This window comes from Oncorhynchus masou, chromosome 24 (genome assembly GCF_036934945.1).
Source record: "Oncorhynchus masou masou isolate Uvic2021 chromosome 24, UVic_Omas_1.1, whole genome shotgun sequence".
In the NCBI taxonomy this organism is placed as follows: Eukaryota; Metazoa; Chordata; class Actinopteri; order Salmoniformes; family Salmonidae; genus Oncorhynchus; species Oncorhynchus masou.
The window spans coordinates 79,102,847-79,130,400 of record NC_088235.1 but is presented as its reverse complement, the minus strand read 5'-3'; the positions used below and the strand labels follow the sequence as shown (position 1 = coordinate 79,130,400).

General features: G+C 43.7%; 1 protein-coding gene across 1 annotated transcript; it reads right to left on the bottom strand.

Moving 5' to 3' along the window:
• Nucleotides 1–24: 24 nt before the first annotated feature.
• LOC135512747 (cartilage intermediate layer protein 1-like) lies at nt 25–26,708 on the bottom strand. The gene is made up of 10 exons (XM_064935083.1): nt 26,482–26,708; nt 17,531–17,629; nt 16,172–16,441; nt 15,760–15,942; nt 14,743–14,901; nt 14,295–14,612; nt 9,711–9,819; nt 9,410–9,567; nt 5,248–7,664; nt 25–5,162 (listed from the first exon to the last, which is right to left on the bottom strand). The coding sequence occupies exons 1-9, from the start codon at nt 26,543–26,545 to the stop codon at nt 5,260–5,262; spliced, it is 3,765 nt and encodes a 1,254-aa protein (XP_064791155.1). The 5' UTR covers nt 26,546–26,708; the 3' UTR covers nt 25–5,162; nt 5,248–5,259.
• Nucleotides 26,709–27,554: the final 846 nt, after the last annotated feature.

Sequence of the window (27,554 nt, the reverse complement as noted above, 5' to 3'; positions counted from 1 at the left end):
TACGTATCAAATCAGGACATAATATCACCAGAAAAGTCAAAGGTTTATTTACAATTCCTCATACATTTAGTAAATGTCATACAATACACAATTTACACATAAAAACCATATGAAAAAGAAAAACAAATGGGCAACGCCATGCAATACATGTTACATAATGATTTACAGAGAATTCTCAGGAATTGATTTATATAATGTGTGATGGGGGCCCAAGACTTCTCCCAGAGCACAGTGGCAACTATACAAGTCTCTCTTTATAGGCTAGGCAATGGTGGAAATATCCATTGCTCGCTTCACCAGAGGATATTCCAAAATAAGTCCGAGCAGCCAGACAGTACAGGAGAGGACAGATGCATGCACTCATCATGCTGATGGCACAAGCACACTCGGAAAACAACCCGATGCCAAGGCAGGGCTGTATAGTGTCTAGTATTTGACAGGACGAGTAGTAATACAAGACTGCTGAATTGCAATGGAGAAGTGGTGAAAACCAGGAGAAAATGTGAATTGTTATTTAATCACCTATCTGAATTGTGAAGCATGGGCCTGTCTTGGAATTGTTAGAACCTGAAACAGTATCTAGAGTCATAGGGAATCATGTCATTTGGCTATTACTTATTTAAAAAATAAATCACTTTTTTTCCACAAATTGTCAAGTTTCTAAATTTGAAATGGGAAAACTTTCTTTCTCCTTGTTATATGAGTTAGGAAACTCCCAACATTATTTTCAACTCATTAAACAATGTCATCCAGCTCTTAAAGATCTACTTTGAAATCCTCTGAAAGACAAAGAGACTATTTGGATATTCCTTACTATTTTTCTCACTTGATGTGTTACGTAACATTGGCAGTTAAGACTTGCTCTGTATCTCAACCTCCCCCCATAGCCTCTCTATGAAACATCTACCATTCAACATGTCAGTGCACTTTGCCTTTAAATGGTCTACTCCAATATGAGACTGCTTCTGCTTCAGATAAGTGATTGACAGCAAGGTCAAAGAATACTTCCCCCCTTCTCTCTCCAACAGCTCCCTCTTATTAAAAACTATCACAAGATAATCTCATCCTTCTCTCACAAATGACTCCTTTGGATATCTTTGGTATTACATGTCCTCCAGTTGTCCCAATAGCTCTGACACCATTCAGTGGTGAACAGGAGTTGGGAGGGATCATCACAGATGCAGCTCGGCTGCAACAATCTGCTTAGGTGGACTCTCCATGCAAAGAGGGTTTAACAGGCCCATGATGGCAGAAGTCATTGATAATGACTAGAGGACCATAAACCATCATTTCCACATGTTGCTCTTCATAGGCAATTTACAATAGATTTGTACAATCTATTTGATCTCAAAGTAAATGTGGCACATCTATTTAATTGTCCTATTTTTGACTTATGTTTTGCTGACTGAAATGTAAGAAAACACCTTGATTTTTCAGCTAATTTAATAGTAGGGTCATTTTAATGTTGAATGGACTTGACCTCTTGGGCCTAAATCATATCCAACAGCAGTCTGGAAATCAACTTGTTTGGCTTTTTATGAAAGACTTGGTCAAACTCTTCAAAGTGCTCCCAAGAGTATTTGTCATTTATTTCCTCATTAACGACTGGGCTGATAATAACGTGCCAGACCTGTTTGCCGCCTCTGTAGTCCACAGACACTCATTTGGGTTTGGATTAGTTCAGCTCTAGGAGCTCTCCAACGGTCTGAAGGGACCCACAGCCACCCACTACATAGATAAACAAGTTTGGACCTATTATCAATGGGGAACTTTCCTCCAATTACAGAATCCAATTAAATAGGCCTCCTTGAACATCTTCCCACTTGCCACTGTACTGCCAAAGCACTGGAGAGCCTCTAAAAGTCATACTCAGTGAGGGGTAGAAAGATGGTATGCTCAATATTGGTTCTACTGAGGGATTGTTTAAATAAAGATTCATTTTTCCAGAATGTATTTTCCCATTGGGAAACACTTGGAATTGGTCCTGTAATAGACGAAGGTGTGTCTGCAACTTAACTCTAGTAATAAGTTGTTTAGTTGCTACTGGAAAACAGTACAGTTGAGATGTATTTTTCCCTCTGGAAAGGTACTGTGTTCTCTGTAGCTGAAAATATGATTGTACAATTAATGCTAAAAGTTTGAGTCATGCAGCAAGATATGAAAAGTTATCAGAGCAGATTGCCGAAGTATACTTGACACAGACTATGTAAAACGATGACCTAACATTTGAATTATGGTTATTCACTGTAATGCAAAGGAATCCTCTACAAGCTCCCGTATAAATATCTGTATTATAAACTGGGGGGGTTCAAGCCCTGATTGCTGATTGGCTGAAAGCCATGGTATATCAGACTGTATACCACAGGTTTGTATTTTTAAATGTTCTAATTACAGTACCTTGGTAACCAGTTTATAATAGCAATAAGGGACCTCAGGGGTTTGTGGTATATTGCCAATATACTACGGCTAAGGGCTGTATTCAGGCACTCTGCGTTGCGTCGTGCATAAGAACAGCCCTGTCCCTGGTATATTGACCATATACCACACCACCTCAGGCCTTATTACTTAAGTACAGTGCATTCGAAAAGTATTCAGAACCCTTGACTTTTTCCACATTTGTTACATTAAAACTTTATTCTAAAATTGATTAAATAGTTTGTTTCCCCTCATCAATCTATACACAGTACCCCATAATGACAAAGCAAAAACTTTTTTTTAGAAATGTTGGTAAATGTATTACAAAAAAACATATCATATTTACATAAGTATTCAGACCCTTCACTCAGTACTTTGTAATCCCTGCCTAAGGTGCTTCAGACTTGAGTCATAGGTATGACACGACAAGCTTGGGAAGTTTCTCCCATTCTTCTCTGCAGATCCTCTCAAGCTCTGTCAGGTTAGATGGGGAGCGTAGCTGCATAGCTATTTTCAGTTCTTTCCAGAGATGTTCGATCGGGTTCAAGTCCAGGCTCTGGCTGGGCCACTCAAGGGCATTCAGAGACTTGTCCCAAGGCCACTCCTGTGTTGTCTAGGATGTGTGCTTAGGGTCGTTGTCCTGGTGGAAGGTCCTGGGCGCACTGGAGAAGGTTTTCATCAAGGATCTCTTTGAACTTTGCTCAGTTAATCTTTCCCTCCATCATGACTAGTCTCCAAGTCCCTGCCGCTGAAAAACATCCCCATGCTTCACTGTAGGGATGGTGCCAGGTTTCCTCCAGATGTGATGCTTGGCATTCAGGCCAAAGTGTTCAATCTTGGTTTCATCAGACCAGAGAATCTTGTTTCTCATGGTCTGAGTCCTTTAGGTGCTTTTTGGCAAACTCCAAGCGGGCCTTTTACTGAGGAGTGGCTTCCATCTGGCCACCCTACCATAAAAGCCTGATTGGTGGAGTGCTGCAGAGATGGTTGTCCTTCTGGAAGGTTCTCCCATCTTCACAGAGGAACCATTTAAGATTGATGGAGGCCATGTTCTTGGGGACCTTCAATGCTGCATAACATTTTTGGTGCCCTTCCCCAGATCTGTGCCTCAACACAGTCCTGTCTCAGTGCTCTACGGACAATTCCTTCAACCTCATGGTTTGGTTTTTGCTCTGACGTGCACTGTCAACTGTGGGATTTTAAATAGACAGGTGTGTGCCTTTCCAAATCATGTCCAATCAATACAATTTACCATAGCTGGACTCCAATCAAGTTGTAGAAACATCTGAAGGATGATCAATGGAAACAGGATGCACCTGAGCTCAATTTCGAGTCTCAACGCAAAGGGTCTGAATACTTATGTAAATAAGGTATGCTTTTTTATTTTTTAATACATTTGCAAAATCTATGGCGATTTCTAAAAAACAGTTTTTGCTTTGTTATAATTGGGCATTGTGTTTAGATTGATGAGGAAAACATGTAATTTAATCAATTTTACAATAAGGCTGTAACGTAACAAAATATGGAAAAAGTCAAGAGGTCTGAAAACTTTCCGAATGCACTGTATACTGAAGGATTTACCCTATTTACCAGAAGTACCAAGTACAGTATATTGGCTTGTCACATGATGATTTGCAAGGGCTCTCAAGTCAAAATGGAATATAGCTATTGTACTTCATGAGACAAAGACAGACATCCCCCCCACACCAAACAACAATACAGTCTCAGAATTAGTCTAGCTAATTCTCTGCTATGTATAAATAGGGTTTTCATGTCTGTTGTTTATTTGTTTTGTTTTTTACATTCCTGGGATGTTGAAGAACAGACAGAGGTGTGTTGGATGAGTACTTGGGGACTTTGTGGGAAGTGAGGGCTGAAGGTAATTGTGTCATTCCTCACAATCTCTTCTCCCAGGTCCCATACCGCAGGCTCTGTTTAGACTACTGGTGAAATCTGTTAAGGGATGCTTGTCTTGGCTAGGGTCCTGATGCATGTTGTGGTTAAGTTACAGTAAAGTTTGTCTGGATCGCAGTTGGCAATGTGACATGCTAAACATGATTTTTAGTAAACCTAGAAACAAGGGTACTAAAAAGCGCGTCCGTGGAACAGAGAACGATAATTCCTTGCACCCCAATGAATCTTAAATAGGCCTCTTCTTGGCAGAGAATACTTCCCGGTTTCTAGAAAAGGGGCCCACTGTCTGTTACAAACAGACTGGATCACTAGGACCTGATGTTCCTCTGATTTTGAGGAACTCGTGAGTACAATGGAAAGCTTTGGCCAATTAGGAAGTGTTTAGCATTTAGACTGGCTTTTACAGTTGGTTATAACTCATGCGATCATAGACATCAGAAAAGACAGCCACAATGGTTAATGTGGAACGCTACAAATCCAAATATAAACTTGATTTCTCAGAAATGGATTTTGTTGTTTCCTTCATAAAAGCCTATTAATAACGCCAATTAAATTAATGTCCTTTGCTGGACTGATGAAAGCTAAAGAAATGTAGTTCTTCTCAAATAATAAAATGAATATTGATATTTATTGCCAAACCCTTCAAGTAAGTTTCAGAGAAAATACATGTCTTAATTTCTCTCCTCCGTGTGGTTTTGCCGGAATGGTTACTGTTTCAATAGAGTACCGTGCTGTTCAGAGAAAGTTCACATCCAACATCACCAAGCTGACCCAACTTAACATTTCATTATTTGGTTGTGAGGACGCCATCTTCTTATTTCCAACCCAAAGACCTAAGAGTAGATTGAAAGGTGTTAGGAAAACATTACACGCACTAACAATTTTCATTCTGTGGCTCAACAAAAACTTGTAACTCACTTAACGGCAGATCTACTGCCTGTCCTGTGCACGCATCGTGGATCTTCTCCTGGTAGAGGAGCTGGATCTGCGGCTGCTGGAACCAGAGGAGTAGGTCACCACCCGGGAGGACCTTCCCCGGACCTGCAGCCCCTGCGCCTCCCGCATGTCCCGGGCCATCTGAGAAAGAGTCTGGCTGGGGTTCGTCTGGAGGCGTTGGAAGAGACTCTCCCTGGTCACAGTCCTTTCTGGGCAGCTGAAGGTCAGAGCAACTCCAGTGTCTGACTTCATCTCCCTGGAGAACCCGTCAGAGGTACCATCAAAGCAGCGTCCGATGGCGATCTCTTTTGCCACCCTAGGGTTCTGGTCTGTGACAGTGTAAATGCCATAGTTGTGCCCCAAGGGGTCGACAGGGCCCAGCATGTTGAAGGTATGGGACTCGTTGTTCGGTGAGGTAGGGGGGTGCTTGGTCAGGTACTCCTTTAGCAGGCTGTTGACGCCCACTCTCCGACAGTTTCCCTGTGGGAGGACTGATATGAGGGACCTGTCGACTGCGGCTTGGTCGAAGAGCATGCCACTGCACTTGAACTCGAGGCACGCTGCGGAGGTGTTGGCCACATGCATGTCACGGGTGCTGCGGATGTCTCTTATACCGTACAGCTGACCTGCGGTCTCAGGGTGGGTGCCTCCATGGTTCTGTGACCTTATCATGACCTCCTTTTGCCCCTGGATCTTGACCTTGATGTAGCAAGCCCTGAACTCCTGAGGGTTGGGCCACCAGGAGTGGTAGTCACCCGTCCACGATGTTAAGTCGTTCTCTTGGAAGGGCACAACATTGTATTCGTATTTGTCCTTTTCCACTCTGAAGAATCGGAAGTGGTTGGCATCGACTCCAGCATTTTCACAGTCTATTAAACTCTGATAGGGGTATATTGGTCCATTGGTCTCTTCCACATTGTTGGGGTTGGGTTTTGCCAAGTTGATTCTGAAGGCTGTTTTCTTGAGAGCTGGATCATCGTGGTCTGATCGCTGGTAGTCTATCTTGTCTAAGTATGGCTGAGACACTCCAATGATGTTTGGGTTCATCTTTGGGGTTGAGGGAGCTGCCTCCAGCTCTTCACCACCCATAACTCCTGTGACATAAGCTGTGTAAGCATCAGGCACCTGGGCATCACAGAAGGCTGGCAGGCAGGCTCCATTGGGTCCGGTTATCACACTGTCAAAGCGACCCCATGCTCTGGGGTTAGAGGAGAAGCCAGGCTTGGGCTCCAGGTTTATCAGGCTGATGACCACACCTTCCAGCTGTTCAGTATTCAGGAACTTGTCATTCATGTACGCCCGCACTTTAACGTAGCAGCGGCGGTTCTCAGGCACGTCCAGGTTGAAAAGTCGACGCTCCCTGATTTCCATGTTACCTATGAGGAACGTGCGCTCCTCTCGCTTGCTCCTCCCATTACCACCAGATGTGGTCTGAGTGTAGTGAAAGTCACTCTCCTCCTCCCAGATACCTGTGTCTGGGTTGAGGGACCACAGTTTCATTTTGGGAATGTGAGCTTGCATTTTGACGTGCTGCGTGTCTAGGAGTACTTGGACCGCTCCAGCCCCCAGGACTTCCTGGTTCGCCTCATCTCTGAAGTCAACAGAAAACATCCCATATGTCCTCAGTGGAAGCATGTCACCCTCATCGTCCACAAAGTTGAGCTCACCAGGAGCAGCAGCAGCTGTGGTGATGTTCCTGGGGTCAATGAAGGTGACACTGGCTTTCACTGTACCTTTGTACACCTCCCCATTATTCCTGTGGAAAGAATTTGGAGGTATGACGATCTGTCCAATAGGGTCCTCCCCTTTAATTTCTCCTAAGTCAATGGTATTTGTCTCTCCAGCATTGATATCAATAGGTTCCTGCTTTCTCATCACCTTTACGTCATGGTAAACAGACCCTCCTCTCCTGTCGAAGATAAACACCTTAGGAGTGTCAATGAACTTCTGCGTGGGATCCACAAAGTTGACTACTAGCCTCTCTGTGTCTGGGGTTATATTGAGTGTGAAGCCTCCTTTGTACCCTGTGGTGCCTACTCTCTCCTTGCCAATGTACATGTGCCCAAAACGCAGTGGTTCATCGTTGTCTGCTGTGACCACCCTGCCACGTACCAGCACCTTGGGCACTACACACTTCTGGCAGCCACACTCAGTTACCGCTTTGATGGGCAGGCTGTAGCTCCCACAGTCTATTACCCGGCTCTCCATCTTCTGGACCCCACAGCAGTAGCCACCTCCATCCCTGCAGCGCAGGTCAAAGTCCAGGGAGCCTGCACACTTGTTATGGGGGCAGCGGCCGGCGTTGAATAACATAGAGTCCGTCCCTGGCTGAACACAGTCCATGGGCAGTCTGATGAGGTGGTTCTCAGGAGTGGGGTTGCATGCCGGTGTGCCTTTAGCTGTGGAATACACAACACATAGAGTTAGCAATGAGAATACACTTGTGTTTTATGGCTGTAAACATACAAGCATATGCGCATACAGGAGTACATTTACTCATTCACTTATTTCATACAAAAAACAAGATGCAAATGGCCCACTCTGTCATACTTCACATTAACATGTAATTACCTAGAATTTAATTTTCATAGGGAGCATTAGTGTAATTAGTATGCAATAACAATACCTGTAACTATGGTAATATGAACAACATTTAGAGGTTTCCTTTATTCTCAGTGGGAAAAAAAGAGTAGTGTTGTTCTTATAGGTATCTGGTGGTTATGCAATGCTGGTTAATTGCATTGTGGTTATCAAGGTACAATGAAGGTAACTACATGTTAAAGGATACGCAATGTAAAGTGTTCACTTAAACACACGTTCTCTCTCTGTCCACATGCTGAGCGACAACCACGATTAGCCAAGTTGCACAACAAATCATTCATAATGGGGTAATTAGATGTGAACTTCAGGAGAACAATTGTTCACCAACCATCCAGATGGAAATTGGAAAGAAAAGATTTGTGTTTACCCAAATGTTGGCAAAATGATTCATGTGCATGACATCATGGCTGAGTATACGCTCCAGTGTTCCTGTTAAACTCCCCATCCTCCAAATAAGAAGATTATTGCAGACAGATGGAACAGTCTGATTAGCCCAATGTGTAATTTCCGTCCCTGGTCCCTTTGCGTTCTTTCAAAAACTAATTAAAATTACAACAACTAAAAGAAACGATAAGAAAATGGTACAGATGTAAGATCTTAAATTGAGACAGTTTGCTACAGCAGGAAAATAATCCTGCAGCAATAAGATATTTGAATTATGTGGATTATAAATAATGGACATTTGTCTAGGGGTTAATACATTTTTTAGTAATGGAAAATCAAGTCTGACATTTCAAAGTGGAAATTACAAACTTAAGAAGCTTTTCTTAAACCTCAAATACACTGCAAGTTTGACATTTCCTGCATTTCAGGAAAGACCCTACATCTGTAGTCCTGTCTTTTTAATATGAATGAATTGAATTGAATATTTTATTAATTAACTGGAGTGTAGCCTAATGTTCCCTAGTGAAGGGAACCACACTGGGCTGGTAGTGTGAAGCAGGTTCATCACTCACCACTAAGAGCCTTAATGCTCCAGTTGTTGTTGGTCTAGTCACAGGGGCAAATCTCTCAGGCTGTAGCCCGGGGCTGATTGCTTTAGCACACTCCTCCGCAAACCCCATTTGTCAATCTATATCGTGGCTAACAAGCAACTGGGGAATATGCACAATATGTATCTATCCCGCAAGGATGTGGAAACACATTCTTCTCTGACTTGGCAAAAAAAAAATGAACAGGATTTATTGTCAATCTTGGATTTCACTTCAATACGGGGAGCTCTGGAGAACTGGGATTTGGGTTTTTACTGTGTCCACGATTTCTCGGTAAAGAAGATTTGTTTAGACAAGGCTGCTTTCGACCAATGTAAACATAATAAAACCTTACTGCTCCACGTGCTGCCAGATTCTGTGGCCCTTGATATTTAATGATCTTATTTTCCTTGAGTGTATTTTTTTTTTTTAGTTGTAACAGATACAGTAAAATTTGCTGAAGTTTTTTTGTTTTTCCTTTCTCATTCAGTTGACTTCATCCAGCATCCTTCCCATACTGTTCATTATAGGTACAGTTACTATAGGATTTGATGGATAAGGTCTATACATACCGATAACAGTGAGGAATGCCTGTGAAGACTTGCTGCTGCCTGTTTGGCTGCTGGCTTTACAGTAGTAATGTCCAGTCTGCTCTGGCTTCAGGCCTCTCAACAGCAGATCCTCTTCGTATTTAAACACATTCCTATCTAGTAGGGTCCCATTGTGGTACCTGGAAAGGAGAACATGCCATTAAAAAGTTAAAATAGCTTATTAGAATGTTCTGTTTAACATTTAAAATAATGGCATCTAGTCATGATTAAAATAAAAATTGGAGGATTTTTCCAAAATTTAGAAGTAAATGCATTATCTTACCAGTTGTATTTGTCAGGCATGGGCGACCCTGTTGCCTTGCAGCACAACATCACACGCTGTCCCTCGTAGCGCACTTTGTCCTCCGGGTGCTTTACAACATATGGCTTCTCTGCAAAGCAGTAGGAAACAAATCCTTAAAAACCTGGCTCCGAAACTGTTATGAATGGTACCACCGAGGCATCATGATTCCATAAAACTTCATCAGGCCTACAGTTTAAACTCTTGTTGTTCTCCGTACTTATGAAAAATGATTGGTGTGATTATGGTTAAAATACTGCCCCTGTAACTGCACCTGTGTTTAGTTTCCACATACAGCGAGTTCTGGAATGATTGGATCCTTTGATAAAGATGAGCAAAAAATACTTCATAAAATAAATACTGAACTATATTGTATGCTCAAAAACATAGATTTTTACAAATATTTTGTTCAACAAGTAATACAAAAAAAATCCTTAATCTTCGTTTTCAATAGTGCAGCACTCTCCCATTGCGAGAATAACAAAACCCAGCCTTTTCAATCAAATATATTTTATAAAGCCCTTTTTACGTCAGCAGTTGTCACAATGTTTAATGAGATTGGAGAACATATTGAGAGGGATCTTAGACCATTACAGATTCCTTCCAGATCCTTGATATCCTTCATCTGCACTTATGGACAGCCATCTTCAATTCCCAGAAACCCTAGACCCACTCCAATTTGCATACCGCCCCAACAGACCCATACATGATGCAGTCTCTATTGCACTCCACACTGCCCTTTCCCACCTGGACAAAAGGAACACCTATGTGAGAATGCTATGCATTGACTACAGCTCAGCGTTCAACACCATAGTGCCCTCAAAGCTCATCAATAAGCTAAGGACACTGGGACTAAACACCTCCCTCTGCAACTAGATCCTGGACTTCCTGACGGGCCGCCCCCAGGTGGTAAGTGTAGGTAACAACACATCCGCCACGCTGATCCTCAACACAGGGGCCCCTCAGGGGTGCATGCTCAGCCCCCTCCTGTACTCCCTGTTCACTCATGACTGCACGGCCAGGCACGACTCCAACACCATCATTAAATTTGCCGATGACACAACGGTGGTAGGCTTGATCACCGACAACAACGAGACCACCTATAGGGAAGAGCTCAGAGACGTGGCCATGTGGTACCAGGATAACAACCTGTTCCTCAACGTGATCAAGACAAAGGAAATGATTGTGGACTACAGGAAAAAGAGGACCGAGCACGCCCCCATTCTCATCGATGGGGCTGCAGTGGAGCAGATTGAGAGCTTCAAGTTCCTTGGTGTCCACATCACCAACAAACTTACATCATCCAAGAACACCATGACCTTCTTGAAGCGGGAACGACAGAACCAATTTCCCCTCAGGAGACTGAAAAGATTTGGCATGGGTTCTTAGATCCTTAAAAGGTTCAACAGCTGCACCATTGAGAGCATCCTGACTGGTTGCATCACTGCCTGGTATGGCAACTGCTCGGCCTCCAACCACAAGACACTAGAGAGGGTAGTGCGAACGGCCCAGTACATGGGGACAAGCTTCCTGCCATTCAGGACCTCTATACCAGGCGGTGTCAGAGGAAGGCCCTCACAAATTGTCAAAGACTCCAGCCACCCTAGTCATACACGGAATACCTAGGATTTTCTCTGCTACCACACGTAAATCGCTCTGGATAAAGCGGTACCAGAGCGCCAAGTGCTACCACACGGCAAGCGGTACCAGAGCAAGTCTAGGTCCAAGAGGCTTCTAAATAACTTCTACCCCAAGCCATAAGACTCCTGAACATCTAGTCAAATGGCTACCGAGACTATTCACACCCCCCCACCCCCTCCACACACATCACTGCCACTCTGTTGTCATCTATGCATAGTCACTTTAATTAAACTCTACCTACATGTACATACTACCTCAAATAACCGGTGCCCCTGCACATTGACTCTTATGAGCCCCCTGTATATATTGTTATTTTTTACTGCTGCACTTTAATTACTTGTTACTTTTATCTCTTATATGTTTGTTTTTTAACTGCACTGTCGGTTAGGGGCTCGTAAGTAAGCATTTCACTGTAAGGTGAAATGTTGTATTCGGTGTATGTGACTAATACAATTTCATACCGCAGGTTTTCAATGGGGCTCAAGTCTGGAGAATGAGATGGCCATTGCAAAATGTTGATTTTGTGGTCAAATATCAATATCTTTGTGGCTTTGGATGTGTACTTTTGGTATTGTCTTGCTAAAAGATTCACTTGCGGACAATTTTCAGCCTCCTGGCAGAGGCAACCAGGTTTTTGGCTCAAATGTCCTGGTACTTGGTAAAGTTCATGATGCCCGTTGACCTAAACAAGGGGAGGCTGAAACTTGGCCCCAAGTTAATCTTCCAACAAGGCAATAACCCCAAAAACCTCAAATTCCACAAAGAAATTGTTAATTGACCCTCAAAATAAATATTTTGCAATGGCCATCTCAGTTTCCGGACCTGTGGTTTGAATTGAAGCGGGCAGACGAATGATATCAAGGATCTGGAAGGATTCTGTATGGAGGAATAGTCTGAGATCCCTCCCAATGTGTTCTCCAACTCATACATTTTTTTTGTGGAAAAGTCTCAGTGTCGTTATCCTCGCAAGGGAAGGGTGCTGGAGTATTGAAAACAGGGGAGCCAATCATTTTGACCCCTATCATTTTGAGATATTTTTTAATTACCTGTTAAACAAAATCTTTCTCTTAGCAATTGTATTAAAATAAAATAATTTCTAAAAAATTAAATGAGCATGCAATATAGCTCAAGGCAATTCCACAGTTATGCTGAGACTCAGATTTTTCACTTTAAAATGTTTGTCAAATAAAAAAAACAATGATTGCAAAGTTAAACAAACCATACAACTCTATGCACAAGGACTACCTTTAATAGTTTACTTGAACAACACTGCAGAGTTTGGTAACAGAATGATGGTTTTTGCTGTTGGTACAGTCATTCTGTTGTCAAACTTTGCATCTGCACAGTTTTTCAAGTAAATATGTTTTTGTAAAAATGTTAAATGGAAATTGTTAGAAGTGGTCTTTTTGCATAGAGTTCTATGGTTTGTTTAACTTTGCAATCATTGTTTTTTGTTTGGCATACATTTGCAATGTTTATTTTACAGTATTTTTTGCTGATTTTTAAATCAATTGATCCAATAATTCCAGGCCTCACTGTATATACACTACATGACACCTGCTGGTCGAACATCTCATTCCAAAATCATGGTCATTAATATAGAGTTGGTTCCCCCTTTGCTTCTACAACAGTCTCCACTCTTCTGGGAAAGCTTTCCACTAGATGTTGGAACATTGCTGCAGGAACTTGCTTCCATTCAGCCACAAGAGCATTAGAGAGGTCGGGCACTGATGTTGGGCGATGAGGCCTGGCTCGCAGTCGGCGTTCCAATTCATCCCAAAGGTGTTCGATGGGGTTGAGGTCAGAGCTCTGTGCAGGCCAGTCAAGTTCTTCCACACCAATTTCCACAAACTATTTCTGTATGGACCTCACTTTGTGCGTGGGGGCATTGTCGTGCTGAAACAGGAAGGGGCTTCCTCAAACTGTTGTCACAAAGTTGGAAGCACAGAATCATATAAAATGTCATTGTAGTGTAAAGTTAATATTTCCCTTCACTGGAATTAAGGGGCCTAGCCTGAACCATGAAAAAGAGCCCCAGACCATTATTCCTCCTCCACCAAACATTACAGTTGGCACTATACATTAGGGCAGGAAGCGTTCTCCTGGCATCCGGCAAACCCAAATTTGTCCGTCGGACTGCCAGATGCGTGATTCATCACTCCAGAGAATGTTTCCACTGCTCCAGAGTCCAATGGCGGCGAGCTTGACACCACTCCAGCCAACGCTTTGCAATGCACATGGTGATCTTAGGCTTGTGAGCGGCTGCTCAGCCATGAAAACCCACTTCATGAAACTCCTGACTAACAATTATTGCGCTGAAGTTGCCTCTAGAGGCAGTTTGGAACTCGGTAGTGAGTGTTGCAACCGAGGACAGACGATTTGTACACACTACAGCACTCTGCGGTCTCGTTCTGTAAGCTTGTGTGGCCTACCACTTCGCGACTGAGCCGTTGTTGCTGCTAGATGTTTCCACTTCACAGTAACAGCACTTACAGTTGACCTGGACAGCTCTAGCAGGGCAGAAATTTGACAAACTGACTTGTTGGAAAGGTGGCAACCTATGACGCTGCTAAATTGAAAGTCACTGAGCTCTTCAGTAAAGCCATTCTACTGCCAAAGTTTGTCTATGAAGATTGCATGGCTGTGTGCTCAATTTTATACACCTGTCAGCAATGGGTGTGGCTGAAATAGCCAAATCCACTCATTTGAAGGGTTGTCCATATACTCCTGTATATATAATGTATTTGGTTGTAATGGTCTGAACTACTTCAGACTGTTCTCCAGTGGTCCAGATTGTTGATTTATACATCCTTCCCCTAGTTTGACTCTAGTGGTTGGATGGTTATACAGACAGACTGACTGGCTCAACCCAGTAGTAAGTACATAGAGAACATACGTTTGTTAATGTTATTAAGCGTGACTCGCCTGCAGACTTTAGGACCACCCGTACCCAGGATGACCCAGTGCTGTTGCTGGAGGTGGAGGTGGTAACGGGGGCAAACTTCTCCTTGTGAATGTAGAGCTGGGTGGGGGAGCTGGAGCAGACTCCTGGGAGTCTGAAGAGGCCCTTGGAGTCAGTGCGGGCGTAGATGATCTTGGGCTGGCTGGCCAGCGCTATCCTGGCCCCCGCTACAGGGACACCGGACATACTGAGGACCTCGCCCTGGAGCACGTGGCCCTCACACACACAGCGACTGCAGTCCTCACTGGGCCGACCTTTGGGACACTCGCGATTACAATTGGCTGCAGATACACAGACATACACATAAACACCCACACACACAATACATTCAGTATACTTTTACACATTAGATTAGAATTGTTATTTTGTTTTCACAGACATATTCTCTGTCTCTTTAGATTTACAACTTACGTGGGGGGCATGGATTTTTCCCACATTTCTGGATTTCCGCCGCTCGTCCCACACACTGCACTGTTACAGAGGTTCTCACACAGGTCCTCCTCCTGATCCTGCGACCCTTGCCACAGGTCGCCGAGCATGCTCCCCATGGACTCCAAGGAGTCCACTTGGCTGGTCAAATAGCAGAAAGTAAACATTAATGATCCAGATGATAAACTGTAACTGAACTGTAACTTTAAAGCAAGGAGGAAGGAAAGAGGCATTGTAAAAGTATTATCACAGGACTTTTGCCAGACTACTGGTCAACTGATGAAAGTGTTACGTGTCAGGTGGTTTCCTCCTCTCTATGGGATTGAGCAGAGACGGTGCTGCTACTGATTCCCCTTAGGGAGCAAAGTGCACCGTGACAGCCTCCTCCTGATCAAAGCCTTTGGAGCCTTAAACACATCAAACGGTGTGTTTACGACAGTGACAGATAATTGAAAGAAGCCCATGTTCGGGAGAAGTTAGGAGAAATGTGACAGCTAGAGAGAAGAGGCTTTTATGTATGAGAAACTATACTGCTGCCAAAGGCTCTACTGTGGGCGTAGTCTTTGTACTTATTAAACAACCGAACGGCTAATGTACCTACTGCCACATCTCAGATCTGTTGGCTACAGTTCAATGATACCGATTGTTTTCGTGTCAGTGATGACTCTGATCAGCTGAATGTCTCTTGGCAGAGGAGGAATTAGGTAAAAGGTCCATGATAATGATCGGCTTGATGTTAAAGACTGGCGCGGTATACTGTACTGTCACGTATCAATCTCATTCCACGAAGGGCCGAGTGTCTGCAGGTTTTCATTCCTCCCTTGTACATGATTGAAGGTCACTGATTACAGTAGTTAGGAACTCTTCTCACCTGGTTGTCTAGGTCTTAACTGGACACATTGAAAGGAGAAACCAAAAATCAGCAGACACTCTGCCCTCCATGGAATGAGTTTGACACCCCTGCTGTAGGTCTATGTATAGGTTGTGTTGGGAGGGTACCTTCGCATGGTGGGGTGGCACACTCCGTCCTCTCTGTGTGGTGGCCCTGGCATGGGGGCACCAGCAGCAGGGGCAGGGGCTGGATGCTCATACACTTCCTCTTGCGCACCTGGATGCCCACGTCATTACAGGCTGTAGCAGAGCAGGTTCCCCAGGCGGCCCAGTCTGTCCAGTAGGCCTGAACTGGACACACAGAAACAAGACAGAGTGACAAGGGTGAGTGAGTTCTCCACATTGAGATAGAATGGGTAGAATGGACTCAAGTAAGCTGGCCTGAAGTTTGTACAAGCACAGTTCTTTCACAATTTGGGAAAAGACGAACAGATCATTAGTGTCCATAAGCCATGCATCTGCTACTGTGCTAAGTGGCCCTTGTAACCCACGTGAAGGGAGTATTGTGGTCTGTGGGTACCTGGTGGGCACTGGAAGCGGACGTGGTAGTTGGAGCAGATGCGTCCGTAGGGCTGCTCCTTGTTGATGCACCAGAAGCCCTTCTCTAGGCTGGAGTGGGTCACCTCCCCAGTCTCTGCTGCTGCTACCCAGTCCGTGGTGCGGGCCTCCATGGCCACAGGCCGGACACACACCCTCTCCCTGTAGTAGAACCGGATGGCCTCTAACCGCTCGTAGTCTCCATTCCCCCCTGGATGGTCGATGTTGAACCAGGACGTCCATTCAGTCACACCTGCCACACATGCAGAGGGAGACAAAGACAGGGAGATACGAGTCACAACAAGGAGGGAGGTCACAACGTTTAAGAGAAGAGTCTGCTACTGCCACTTTCTGCTGAGTTGAGTCACCCAGGGGATCCTGCGTTGACCAAACTCTTTCCAAGCCCTGCGGCCTCAACTCAGGCAGTCAGATGAGGAGGGCGGAAGGGATAGAGGCACGCTGTCTAGCTTTCGTCTGCCACATGTTCAGCTCTGAGGATTTCCAAAGATGTGAAGAAACAACCTCACTACATTCCCTTAGCAACATACCATGGATCTTTCTTTCTCTGAATAATAGATTGCTTCATTGGAACGAGACCCTTGGGAGGGATCAGGAGCGAAGTGAGGTGATCTATTGAGGGACATTATCAGGATGTGTTCTCTGTGCTGTTGTAGGTAGACAATCTCAACACAGACCTAGTGACCTCTAGTCTCTTTGTTCAATTAAAAACACTTGCAAATTTATCAAAATCCAGTGCATTTTAATCCCTGTGGTGACATTAGGTACTTAGTTTTAATTTCCTGTACTTACTTTGTAATGAATAGTTAAACTGAACTTGTGAATATAAAATAGACTCTTATTTCCATGCACGTTTTTTGTTCTGCTATGATCCTGACAAGTTAACACCATTGTCTTGTTTCACCAGACTGCTCAATCAAAGAAACAAGACGGAATCTAAGCATAATGGAATGTGAATGTCTAGTTGGAACTGAACATTAAGTACACAATACAGGCAGGTCATTTCCTTTCTGGAAATCAATTCAAACTCAGTTGATAAATTGGGGAAAAACCTCATGGTGTCTCACCCTTGGCCTTTGCTAAAAAATTGGACTTGACCCCAAACTCTGATAGGTTGTATGTTAATGTTACTAGTATGTTATAAAACTGTACATATTAACAGTCAATGTTCTGCTCTTACCATGGGTGTGTAAAGTCTAGGAGTTTCAGTACATCAAAAGGGGGAAATCCCTTCTGTCTGGCGCAGAAGACAGTGTTGTGTGAGTTTTCTTCCCTCCCGGGTTCTATTGGTAAACCAGGTGGCATTAGGATTGAGCTCACTCACCTGTGGTCTGCTGTGGCTCGGTCAGTGTGTTGTAGGCCAGCTTCCTGCTCCTTTCTGTCTGGCTCCACTTCTTAAACAGAGAGCTGTTCCAGATGGGTCCTGGATGGGGAAAACCACACCATGAATACACCATTACATCATGACCACCAACCTTACCTGCACCACGACCATACTGTAACAGTGACCTCAGGAGCTCTGTTCAATGGATCCACCACGTTTTACAACAGGGAGAACCAGATTTATGGGGGCGGAAGCATGACGGTTTTCTAGTTTGCGGAGCTACATGTCTGAATAGTGGGTGATCTGCGCGTTCTCATCAGGTTATCTGAGTGTCTGTGAATGTGAGAGGAATGTCTACGTCTCACTCCGCGGGCCATGGTTGAAGGCCACAGGGTAGTCTTGGGGTGGGTTACCCGATCTCGGTACACTGCCCCTGGGGTGTCTGGGTTTCCAGAAAACAAAGACAAGCCGGACTCTATTTTGCCGCCCCTGCAAGCTAGGGAAATGTCAGCAATCATTCTGGAAAAGCTCCATACAGATTTACATTTCCGTGAGAGTTATTTAAGATGCTCTTCAAAGAGGTAGAGTTTCAGAGGTTTTCGAAAGATTGGCAGGGACTCCGCTGTTCTCACTTTAGGGGGAAGCTTGTTCCACTACTGGGATGCCAGGACAGAGAAGAGCTTTGACTGGGCGCAGTAGGAGCTGCCCTCACGTAGGGTTGGGATGGTCAAGAGAACAGAGGTGGTGGAACGGAGTGCTCGGATTAGGATCTAGGGTTTGAGCAAATTTGAAGTTTTATTAGTCGTATGTACGAGATACACGTTATACACGATCCAACATAATGCTTACTTGCAGGTTCCTTCTCGACAACGCAACAACAATAATAAAAGATAAGAATATGAACATAAAGTAAATGTCTCAGTAGAATAGAATAATGATTTTAACACAAGTATAATAAAGGAAGGCACATTTTGTAGTCCAATATTTACACGTTTGTTTTCGGGAAATGGGGACTGGGGGCAAGTGTTTAAATTGTGCATTATTTACAAATCATAATAAGAGTCTGGTAGCATCAGTTGTGATGTAAGTGTGTGTGTGTGTTTGTGTGTGTGTGTTAGGCTTGGGCGGTATCCAGATTGTCATACGGGATATTCGGTAATACCGGCACTGAACACAAGGGGCGATCATTTCAAACCCTCCTGAGCCTTTGTATTTCGAAGATTACCAATGCTAACAAGTACATGTATAATCCAATAGAGAATGCTAACTAAATACTAATGAGCGCATTACGAACATTTTATACAGTCTCTGACTTAAAGTATTTCCGGGACAGACATCCCAGTTCATAAAGTTATACAAGTAACAAAAAAATGCTACTCACCGTTTGCTCCACGCACAAAACAAGTACAAACCAGCAAGGCTCTTATTCCAGGAGGGGATTCTCTGCTGTTGCCAAGCGAAGCTTGATTTTGGAAGACGCTAACCACATAGCTAGGTAGCTAACTAGCTACTAAATTAGCTAACCTAATACACAACTGCAGGGCATTTAGCACATTTTAGACTGTTAACTTAATAGTTATAAGATATCTAGCTGGCAAACATTTAGCTGTGAATTCTATACTGTAACTAGATCACCGGGAACATGCTGCACAACAGTGAGTAATTCACAAGGCTCCGCCCCGTCTCTTGTCGTTGTGCTTCTAAACAAACACCATGTGACTGGGGACAACCAGTAAACTTCATAATGAAAAATTATGTGACAGGTGAAATGAAGAACGCGATCTTCTTTATCTCCTAACAAATTGCATGAATTAACTGCAGATATTTACTTAAAGTATACACAATTATTCAAATTTATTTAAAAAAATCAAAGATGTTAAAGAAATACTGTAGTTTCGGTATTGGAAAAACCATCCTGTGGCTATTTCCAAATACCCTGGTATAGGTATATATGGTATATTATACAATGCATTCAGACCCCTTGACTTTTTCCACATTTTGTTACGTTACAGCATTATTCTAAAATTGATACAACATATTTTCTTCTCATCAATCTGCACAAAATACCCCATAATGACAAAGCAAAAACAGGTTTTTAGAAACCTTATTTACATAAGTGTTCAGACCCTTTGCTATGAGACTCAAAATTGAGCTCAGGTGCATCCTGTTTCCATTGATCATCCTTCAGATGTTTCTACAAGTCGATTGGAGTCCACCTGTGGTAAATTCAATTGATTGGACATGATTTGGAAAGGCACACCGCTGTGTATATAAGTTCCCACAGTGGACAGTGCATGTCAGGTGAACAAGAACTCAATGGTCACTCTGACAAAGCTCCAGAGTGCCTCTGTGAAGATGGGAGAACCTTCCAGAAGAACAACCATCTCTGCAGCGCTCCACCAATAAGGCATTTATATTATAATGGCCACGCAAAAGCCACTCCTCAGTAAAAGGCACATGACAGCCCGCTTGGAGTTTGCCAAAAGGCACCTAAAGGACTCACAGACCTTGAGAAACAAGATTATCTGGTCTGATGTATCCAATATTGAACTCCTTGGCCTGAATGCCAAGTGTCACATCTGGAGGAAATCTGGCACCATCTCGAAGGTGAAGCATGGTGGTGGCAGCATCATACTGTGGGGATGTTTTTCAGCGGCAGGGACTGGGAGACTAGTCAGGATTGTGGGAAAGATGAACAGAACGAAGTACAGAGAGATCCTTGATGAAAACCTTCTCCAGAGCACTCAGGACCTCCAACTGGGGCAAAGGTTCACCTTCCAACAGGACAACGACCCTAAACACACAGCCAAGACAACGCAGGAGTGGCTTCGGGACAAGTCTCTGAATGTCCTTCAGAGTGGCCCAGCCAGAGCCCAGACTTAAACCTGATCGAAAATCTCTGGAGAGACCTGAAAATAGCTGTGCAGCGATGCTCCCCATCCAACCTGACAGAGCTTGAGAGGATCAGCAGAGAAGAATAAGAGAAACTCCCCACATACAGGTGTGCCATGCTTGTAGCATCATACCGCAAGAAGACTCGAGGCTGAAATCGCTGCCAAAGGTGCTTCAACAAAGTACTGAGTAAAGGGTCTGAATACTTATGTAAATGTGATATTTTTATTTTTAAGAAATGTGCTAAAATTTCTGAACCTGTTTTTGCTTTGTTATTATGGGGTATTGTGTGTAGATTGATGAGGGGGGGGAATGATTCGATCAGTTTTAGAATAAGGCTGTAACGTAACACTTTCCGAATGCACGGGCCTGCAGAACCAGGAGCCAATGAACTGGGTCCAGTTGACCACAGCAGATCCATCTGTCCCTTTTGTCATCTGTACATCTGCCTTCTCTATATCTGCATCTGATCTTGTCATTATGCTGGTTGAATTCTACAGACAGCAGTCATTCCCTTTGATATTACACACACAAACACACTTCTAGTCACTCCCCACATATGCGGCAGCATTAGGCATCAAAGGGCTAACAGCGGAGTCCTTTCTTTCGGTTCCCAACCAAGTGCCTGAAGCCATTGCGGCCTGAGAAAGCCATTCACACCATGGACTGTCTCACGGCCTGACTGGCTGTCTGTGAGAGTGCTTACCGCTTTAGGAGGGACACTGCAGAGTTTTGGGACACATTCACTAAGTCACGCAATGCAGGGGCAAGCGTCAGTCTAGTCCCTCTGGTTGTTATTGCTGACTGTGGCTCTTTTTTGTTACGCCAACACGATTCTCTTCCAATTTCATGGCTTTAGAGCATTTTCTCACGGTATGCTGGTCACCCCAGGGAATGGCTTGTCTTCTAATTTGTATTACGTACATTAGGTTCCAGGTCAGTCTTCGCAGTCTGGTTAAACCAGACTGCCTGCTGTGCTCACAGGCCTACATACTGCAGGTGTATCTGTAACATGAAAGCAATGGGCTGCAGTCAATGCAAGGTGGGCTTTTCTAGCTTGATACTGTCGATCATAAACAGGGGTTTTCATATTTGATATCAGTTTTCCGTCATTGATATGGAATAACTGGATAAATAGAAACAAATGCCTCTCCACACAACCTCTGCAGCGCAGATGTGAATGCCTATGCAGCAAACTACCTCTGACAGTTTCTCTTACTCTCTCTGTAGCTTTCCTAATCATTACTAGATGAACTGTGGAGGAAAACAACTCCGACATTAATGAGTGGATACATGTCGGGTTTGGACACACGTCCAACTGACCTTGTCGCATTAAATGGACGTTGATTTGATTCGAGTTTAAAGATGTGTGGGTTGCAGTCACTGCTGTGGCTTGATGGAGCAGTTTGTTACAGGGAGTGTTTGTAAGTACCAATGCCATCATTAGTTAATTGTGTGGGGTTGTGCCTATTCTACTTCCTGCTTTTGGAAATTAGAAACTGATATTGTTTGTGTTTTTTGTTGGAAGGGGCAGGGTTTTGATGGAACAATCTACTGGACAGAGAACTGCACTATTACAGGCTGTGGCTACTCTAACATGGACACATTGCTTACACTTACCACTTCAAGATGTTTCATAATGCAACCTCAACCATTAAAAGATTACAAGAGTAGTTTTACGAGGTGCATTAGGGCATTTTATATAGGAATTCATATTTGATCAAAGGGCCACATTATGTTCTGTATTCAGCTATGGCAGGTGTCTAAGTGCACTGGCCTCTGCTCCAGTGGTTGACTTTGACTAGTTAACGTTCCTTTGAGTGCCTTGTTAACACTTTATATGTGAATTTAAAAAGCCAGTGATTTTATCTGCGCTGTTTCCTGATAATGATACGTGAGTGGGTTTACTTCATCTACAATGTGTTAAAACACACTTATGTGTGAGGAAACACAATTAAACTGAACCGGATTTTCTCCTCTGTTTGAAGTCTATACTCCTGGTTAACCTTCCCTAATAGAGGCCTCTCTCCTACCCCGCCATGACCCTTGTAAAACACCAACCCAGTAACAAGATACTGGAAATGGTCAAAGTATAGTCCCCATGTAATGGAAACAATACATTAACAACGGCTCCAAGTATGTTTCTGTACCTATTAACAGACCCTCTTTCTCCCCCTTAATATAGACACACAGGCTAGCTTAACTTAATAAAGATGAATACCAGGCAATGTTCTATTAGTCATGGAGGGAGACTCTCAACTGGGTGTTGGAATTTCTTTTCCAGCCCCAGTATTGTCTCTGTAATGCTAGCAACCCACTGCACCCGAACTGCCTTGGCTTAACCATTCTGGTGCCAATGTCTGGTATGCCTGGCGTTGTTGTACCTACTGGCCTCTGCTCCTTATTCTGGTAGCACTTCTATTTGAGGTGTGTTCAGCATTCTCCCATTCATGTCATAAAGCTGCTTTTAATGTGGTGCTGTGCTTTAGATAAAGGGTACACGAGGACAAAACCATCTATTAATACAGCAGGGTCTTCTAAAGGGCATTCTCCTGTTGCCTTCTCAGCAGCTCGGCCTGGTGTTTTCCTCGACAGAGCAGCATGTACACTTGGCCATTGCCTCATGCTAATAAAAATTTGCAAGAAAATAAAAGTATATGTTTGTGAAGTTTGATACCCAGAGAAAGACTTCAGTCAGATTAGACAGGCAGCCCAGACAGATGTGTGTTGGCAGAGACACAGACTTTTCAGCAGGTCTGGAGGTTGTTTAAAATATTCCAGAGCCTTTACAAGAAGAAAATGTAAAAACACTTTTCTGTGTTATGAAATGGCTTGGATGGAGTGGCGGGTGAGCGTTGGGCGTCTCTCCACACAGTGTTGATGCAGCTTTGCCATGCCTCAGCCCCACAGTTAAGTGTAATAACAGGCGTGTGCAGTGAAGCATTAGAGCCCTGGAAACATCTGTTACAGAGCCTGGCCTTATTTGGATTTAGGTAATAAGGAGGTATTTGTCCAAAATCAGAAGCATTTTATTTAGAAAAAAGGTTTGTGGCAAACCATTGGGCTGAAAAGTTAATTCTGCCATCCAGTATGGATTAATGGACATAAATGATTGCCCAGAACAGAAAGTAAGGGTTTTTGATGTGTGTGTGTCTGTGAGTGAGTGTTTATGCCATGGCCTTGCAAACATGTGGAAGCTGTTTTGTTTCTTTGGCCCATACTCTGGCTGAGATGTACTGTAGTGGAAGAATCAGACGGTCTGTTCTCTTTCGCTCCCTCTCTCACTCCACTCCCTCTCACTCCACTCCCTCTCACTCCACTCCCTCCCTCTCTACTCTCTCACTCCACTCCCTCTCTCTACACTCTCACTCCACTCCCTCTCTCTACTCTCTCACTCCACTCACTCCCCTCACTCCACTCCACTCCCTCACTCCACTCCACTCCACTCCACTCCCTCCCTACCTCCACTCCCCTCCCTCCCTCCCTCCACTCCACTCCACTCCACTCCACTCCCTACCTCCACTCCCCTCCCTCCCTCCCTCCCTCCCTCCCTCCATTCCACTTCACTCTACTCCCTCCCTCCCTCTTGGCTGCAGGGCTGGTTGGGGAGCTACTGATTGATTATTGGTCAGCAGCATCTGTGGTCCATTATCCTGAACACAGTTTTCCCCCAGACATTAACTAATGATGCAAATCAACCACAACATTTGGGGGGATTTTAAAAAAGGATAACAGAGGCTTTGTGTTCTTCGCGTCAACTTATTCTACCGTACTAAATGTACTAATTCAAGCTATAAAAAACAACTAATGGTCTCAGTGGTATTTTCCTAGTAATACAGTATGTCTGCAAGTGCTTGTCTATGCTTCTACAATAGCTATACAGGAGCTTGAGAAATAACTGCTTCTTGAGCCTTAACCTATTCCTATGTCTCAGAAAGTAATGCTAGTGTACATAGCTCCTTCAATGCAGACATCAGCATGATCAAACGGTAGGAGAGAAACCTGAGTCATTTCATTTGAAGAGCCTTGATGTGACGATTGATGGGAATACAGGGGACTTACTTTGATCCCTTTCTTCTCCCTCCCTTTCTCATTAAAGTCAATGGGCTAGACTCCCTGGTGACTGGTTTAGCTGGCCCACTGCTCTCCAGTCAGTCTGTGGAAGCATCTGGAGAATTAGCTAGTCTCTCTGAATGAGGCCGATTAGCACAGGACAACATTGATTTTGGAGTTCTGAGACGACGTCTTCATGGTCCCAGTTGGCCCACCTCTATCTCGAGACTGGCACGGCCACAGAACATTACAGTTCATTAACAGGCAGCCTTCTTGGCATTTGGCTATATAAAACACTCAACTAAGACCTAGGACTAGGTTTAGCCTGACTGACTGAGTAATGTCAGTCACAGTGTTCTGTCTCGGCACCTCAGTAGCGCCCAGCATCCAGGAGCAGAGCAGCTGTCTCCCCGAATAGAGAAACAGGTCATAAATCTCTGAATGCTGAGCGTGATGAAGAGAATGATGGAGGGAAGGTGAGATAGAGGCATCAGGAGGGGAAATAAAAGTGAAAGTTTTCTTGGGGAGTGCAGACTGAGTCCCGCGAAGAGTCTGCAGCTACTGATTAATGTATTGAGGTGAGATGGGGACAAAATACCACATCTGCCACAATGTGTTGGTGAGTGAATTCGTCACTGTCCATTCTATCAAACACCTAGTTAGTGTGATACTTTTTCTGTACAGACAAGACTGTACACGCACTGAATTCTAAAATAATCCCAGGGCTATCCATCCATTATAACAGCTTCAAGGCTAGCTTCAATCCGATCGACAGATACTGCATTCACGGTAAACGCTGCATATGTAGGCTCAATCGGCAAGGACCTTTCAATGTCAATTGTCCTCGGTCCGAATTGAATCTAGGCCTTACTGTATACTGTAACTAGTCTACAGCCACCAGGACGTTGTACAATCAACGTCAGAGAAACACGTGTTGCCACTAGACCAGAGCCCCAAACATCCATCTGCTTCTCATGAACATGACAGCGTGTTAATGAAATGAGCGTTCTGATGACTTAACACCACACGATTAACACCTCCAGAGGTGGGATAACCCTGCAGGGACAGACAGCATCCCTATGGTGCTACAGTAGGATCAAACCACTAACACCTAAAAGACCACACACAGCACACTGAATGTTGATCTGCTATTCTTCCGCCGATCGTTCGGGCACGCTGTGTTTTTTTTGTCGACCACCCCGCTGGTGGATGTCTGACTGCTGAACAAAAACACATGAGAAATCAAATAAGAACACGAGAATGTAAGTGAGCTATATGCAGGGCCAGAGTCAGTGCCAATACCATATTTACTGTGAATTTAACGCCTTCTCACAAAGCTACTGTTTTGATGATGCAGAGGTTGTTGATTCTGCTCTTCACAAGCCCTCACTGTCAACCCTAGTTATGGAAACAAAATGTCCCTAGTTTCACATAAGGGCGTATTCACTAATGTAACACTGGTGACCACTGTTGGTCCAACACTGACATCCACTGGGACAGGCTATTTTCTCACCTTCTAAAGTTCAGGGGGACAGACATCTGTGCACGTATTGAATTACCATAAACACCATTCTAACAACATTTTCAAACGTTTAAATCGAAGCATGAGAGCTGTCGCTATTTTCCCCATTTACTGTAGAAACCAAGAGTGCTCTACTAGAGACGGTAGATCATTGACAGTGTGTCAGAATGATGCAGCTGTTCAGGGTGCAGGGTTGAATTGGCTCTTATGGACTTCTCATTTGAGTAATGATATTGCTTACCACAGTGACAGTTAAATGGCATCTCAAACAAAGGCATTGATACAAACACAGTGTCATATATTATGAAATATTTGTGGAAAATATTCGGCTTCTTTTGGGATAGATTAACCAACATCTTAAAACACAGTTCACACTTTAAAAAAGTATATATATTTGAAAACTCTGATTTATGTAGGCTAATTTATAGCAATCAATCATTAATTCAAATGAACATGCCATTGTGAGGACATTAACTTGACGTACCTTGAGCCACAGCCACTGCCACCAGGAAAGACAGGAGTAGTGTCATCTCTGTAAAGTCCCACATGGTGTCCCTCTCACAATCACAAACTTGGATGACTTCTTTCTCTCTGTATTATAGTGTCAAGTCAAGAGGAAAATGTGTTTCTTTTCAAAATGGGATGGCTACAGTGTCTTTGAGTGTTCTCAGGTGTGGATGATGCTGGTTGGAAGCCTGCTCCTGTCCCTATACCCAGTCATATGAGGATTGTGAGTTAGACAGAGCACAGGAGTTTTAAAAGAAGAGACACCCAGAGAGCAGTCCAATCCATCCCCCCTTTGCTCACCATTGGCCAGTGCTCTCTCACATCTGTCCCCCATACCACTCCCCAAAAAAATCAGGAGAGAGAGGGGGTGGGGGGGAATTACCTCATATACAAGTTTTTTTCTCACTTTCCATAGATTAAGATTGAACCTGTTCTGACTGCTTTAAGGTCTTCATTTCCCCTGCTTTGTAATGTGTTTTTGGGATGGTACCGAAGGTGGTATCCTCTCAGAACAGGTGTGTATATACCTCCAGAATACAGAGAAAACACACTCAGATATTATGATAAAGTGTAATATTATGTGTTTGGGTCCAGAACTGACAGCTATTGTTCAGTAAGTAAGTGCTCAATCTCAGTGTAGTGTGATTAATGATACCGTAACTAACAAGAGACAGGCCTGACAACTGCCTAACAATAGCAATCCAAATTATCCAGAACCAAAAATATACACTGTGGCTTGGTTTTTGTCATGCTATTTATCAAAACAACTGAAAAGGTTAGTGCTGTCCGGGATCCTTGGAAATCGCTACCCTAAACCCTTACCTAACCCTATCCATTTTAAACGTCAACTTCAATGAGATAATGTCAGAGTTGGGACGTCCCAAGGATCCAGTATAGTTAACTACACTGAACAAAAATATTATCGCAACATGTAAAATGTTTTGTGCCATGTTTCATGAGCTGGATTAAAAGCTCCCAGAAATGTTGCATATGCACAAAAAAGCTAATTTCTCTCATAATTCTGTGCACTAATTTGTTTACATCCCTGTT